We start from the raw sequence: 2,341 nt of genomic DNA on the forward strand, positions 1-2,341 counted from the left end.
AAAATGTTGCTCTGGAGCCGCAAGTTGCAGACTCCAGACCTAGGGGATGAAAAATCCTCCAAAACAAAATTTACAAAGCATAAATTATTAACAATTTTTCTTTTCTAAGCACTTGAGTTTATTTTTTGTCATAAAAATACATTCCGTTAACACCTTTAAACAAGTTCAAACTGATCTCTGCTTTCTCTTGAAATATGTTATCAAAAAAAATCATTCAACATTTTATTGAACACAACAAACTCCAACCTACACAAACAAGACTTTTCAAGATTGGACTCTTAAGCACAGTACAAGCAAACATACCATCAGATCATGTGCATTTCAAAACAGATCACAGAGATTATAGTTTCATACATTTCTTACTGATTTTTCTGCTTTCTTTTTACACACAGTCTGAAACAGAACCAAAGTAAACCAAAGGTGAAGAACATCAGAAGCCCAGCAGCTGTTAGTAGAAACACCATGACATCCACAGAGTGGTAGGAGTACCAGGGCAGCTTGTAGGACTCTGTTCTCAGGTGAGCAGCTCCTTTGTGTCTCATGACAAACTCTATCCAGAAGAGGGCAGTATCCAGCGGCCTCATGGGCGTATCTCTGTGCAGCCTGGAGAGTCTCTGCATGTTCATCTTGTAGGAGGGTTCATTCAGAACGTCCTTCAAGCCCTGCAGGAATATGTCTTTGTTCATGGTAAAAAAATCTATCTTCTTTCCTGCTCCTCGTTCTTCAATTCTAATAATGTTATCTTTCTGGTCAAAAATCAGTGGGAGTCCTACGAGAGGAACTCCATGATAAATAGCCTCATAGATCCCATTAGTGCCACCATGAGCTACAAACAGCCTAATCTTGGGGTGTCCTAAAAGGTCGTTCTGCGGCATCCAGTCAACCAGTAAAGTGTTGTTTCCCAGAGTGGAGGGTCTGCTCCCTTTATGTCTCCAGATGACTTTCTGTGGTAATTCAGCAAAAGCTGCAGCGATCTCTTCTGCTAAGTCAGCAGGTAGATCTGCAATCAGCGTTCCCAGTGACATGATGATGAATCCATGTTCTCCAGAACTCTGCACAAACTCCTCCAAGTGATCAGGAAGTGGTTTAGCAGGTTTACACTGGAAACCTCCCATATAGACCACATTGGGCATGGTGGGGCGAGGGAACTCAAACACAAAGTCCACTCTCATCAGCCACAGGTCAGCAGCTTGATACATAGAATGTAATTTGACATCAGGGCCGAGGTATTCCTCTATGAAATCCTGATAATGAGTTGTAACAATTATCTCAGAGCGGTATTTAAAGACGCAAAAAATAAGAACATTTAAGACTCTTTGGAAGAAGTTCATTTTGTCAAAAAACTCAGTTCCTGCTAGTGGAACATAAGACAAAGGAGACGGTGCGACTTGGAAATGTCCTTCGCCATGAGTGGTCCATCTGACATTAAAAACAAGAGGCAACTTGAGATAATGACCAAGAATAACCCCTCCTGGTATGGCCGGATCTGTCAGGATGAGGTCATACTTGGAGTTCTTTAACATCTGCAGCATCTTTTTGTTTTCAAAAATACCTTCCATAATTTTCCGGGCTTTCATGTGGTACTCTGAGGTCTTTTTAGCTCGTTTTATTTCCATCTTAAAACGCTTCCAGACAGAAAATTCCCCCCTTAGCATTTCTAGCATTTGAATTACCAATAAAGTAAAAGAGTGTTCATCAAATCCAGACTCAACGTCCAAAGAAATAGATCTATAGAACGGGGAGTTCTCCTTGATGTACCAGCTGTCTGTGTGTCGGATGACGGTCACCTGGTGGTTCCTGGAATGCAGCTCCTCTATGATGACTTTCATGTTCACCCAGTGGCTCCCATCGAGAGGGAAAACAAGCACCTTTCCTGCCTGAACCACTGATGCACAAAGCCAGAAGAGACAAGTCCAGGTCCAGGAATTTTTCATTTTTGTGCTGCAGATATTAGCACACTAACATTAAAACCATTCATCAATTAAAACACTTTGTCAAAACTCACAAAAAACTGTAAGTTACCTTTTAATGTGACCTTTAAGATGTCCACTTTTGTCAGGATGCCTTCTTTGGCCCAAATCCTTTACATGTAAAAACGTCTGTTCCTAAAGTTCCCCCCAAAAAGTTTTACTATTGTAATAGTTTGATTTACCCTGAGCTTTTCTGTTTTTATTTAAACCCCAAGTTCTCCCTTTAGTTTACTGTCCAAAGACCATTCAGTGCACGGAAAATTATGTAAGTGAAAAGTACACAATATTTACTGTACCTGTCTGGTAAAATATTAACCTTATTCAAGATGTGTCCAATTTTGATCACAGACAACATTAAAGTCCCTTTATGA

The 2,341-nt window shown here is 40.4% G+C and overlaps 1 protein-coding gene across 1 annotated transcript; it reads right to left on the minus strand.

Annotated features, from left to right (window-relative positions):
* Window positions 1-94: 94 nt before the first annotated feature.
* Window positions 95-2,315, minus strand: LOC112139013 (UDP-glucuronosyltransferase 2A1-like). Its single transcript, XM_036211081.1, has 2 exons — window positions 2,023-2,315; window positions 95-1,941 (listed from the first exon to the last, which is right to left on the minus strand). Exon 2 carries the CDS (start codon window positions 1,932-1,934, stop codon window positions 360-362), a length of 1,575 nt encoding a protein of 524 aa, XP_036066974.1. The 5' UTR covers window positions 1,935-1,941; window positions 2,023-2,315; the 3' UTR covers window positions 95-359.
* Between the last annotated feature and the right edge of the window lie 26 nt (window positions 2,316-2,341).

The sequence above is a fragment of the Oryzias melastigma genome, unplaced genomic scaffold (assembly GCF_002922805.2).
Source record: "Oryzias melastigma strain HK-1 unplaced genomic scaffold, ASM292280v2 sc00477, whole genome shotgun sequence".
In the NCBI taxonomy this organism is placed as follows: Eukaryota; Metazoa; Chordata; class Actinopteri; order Beloniformes; family Adrianichthyidae; genus Oryzias; species Oryzias melastigma.

What these genes read in the sequence shown, in the direction of transcription:
- LOC112139013 (XM_036211081.1), bottom strand. Translation starts at nt 1,934, where the DNA reads ATGAAAAATTCCTGGACCTGGACTTGTCTCTTCTGGCTTTGTGCATCA.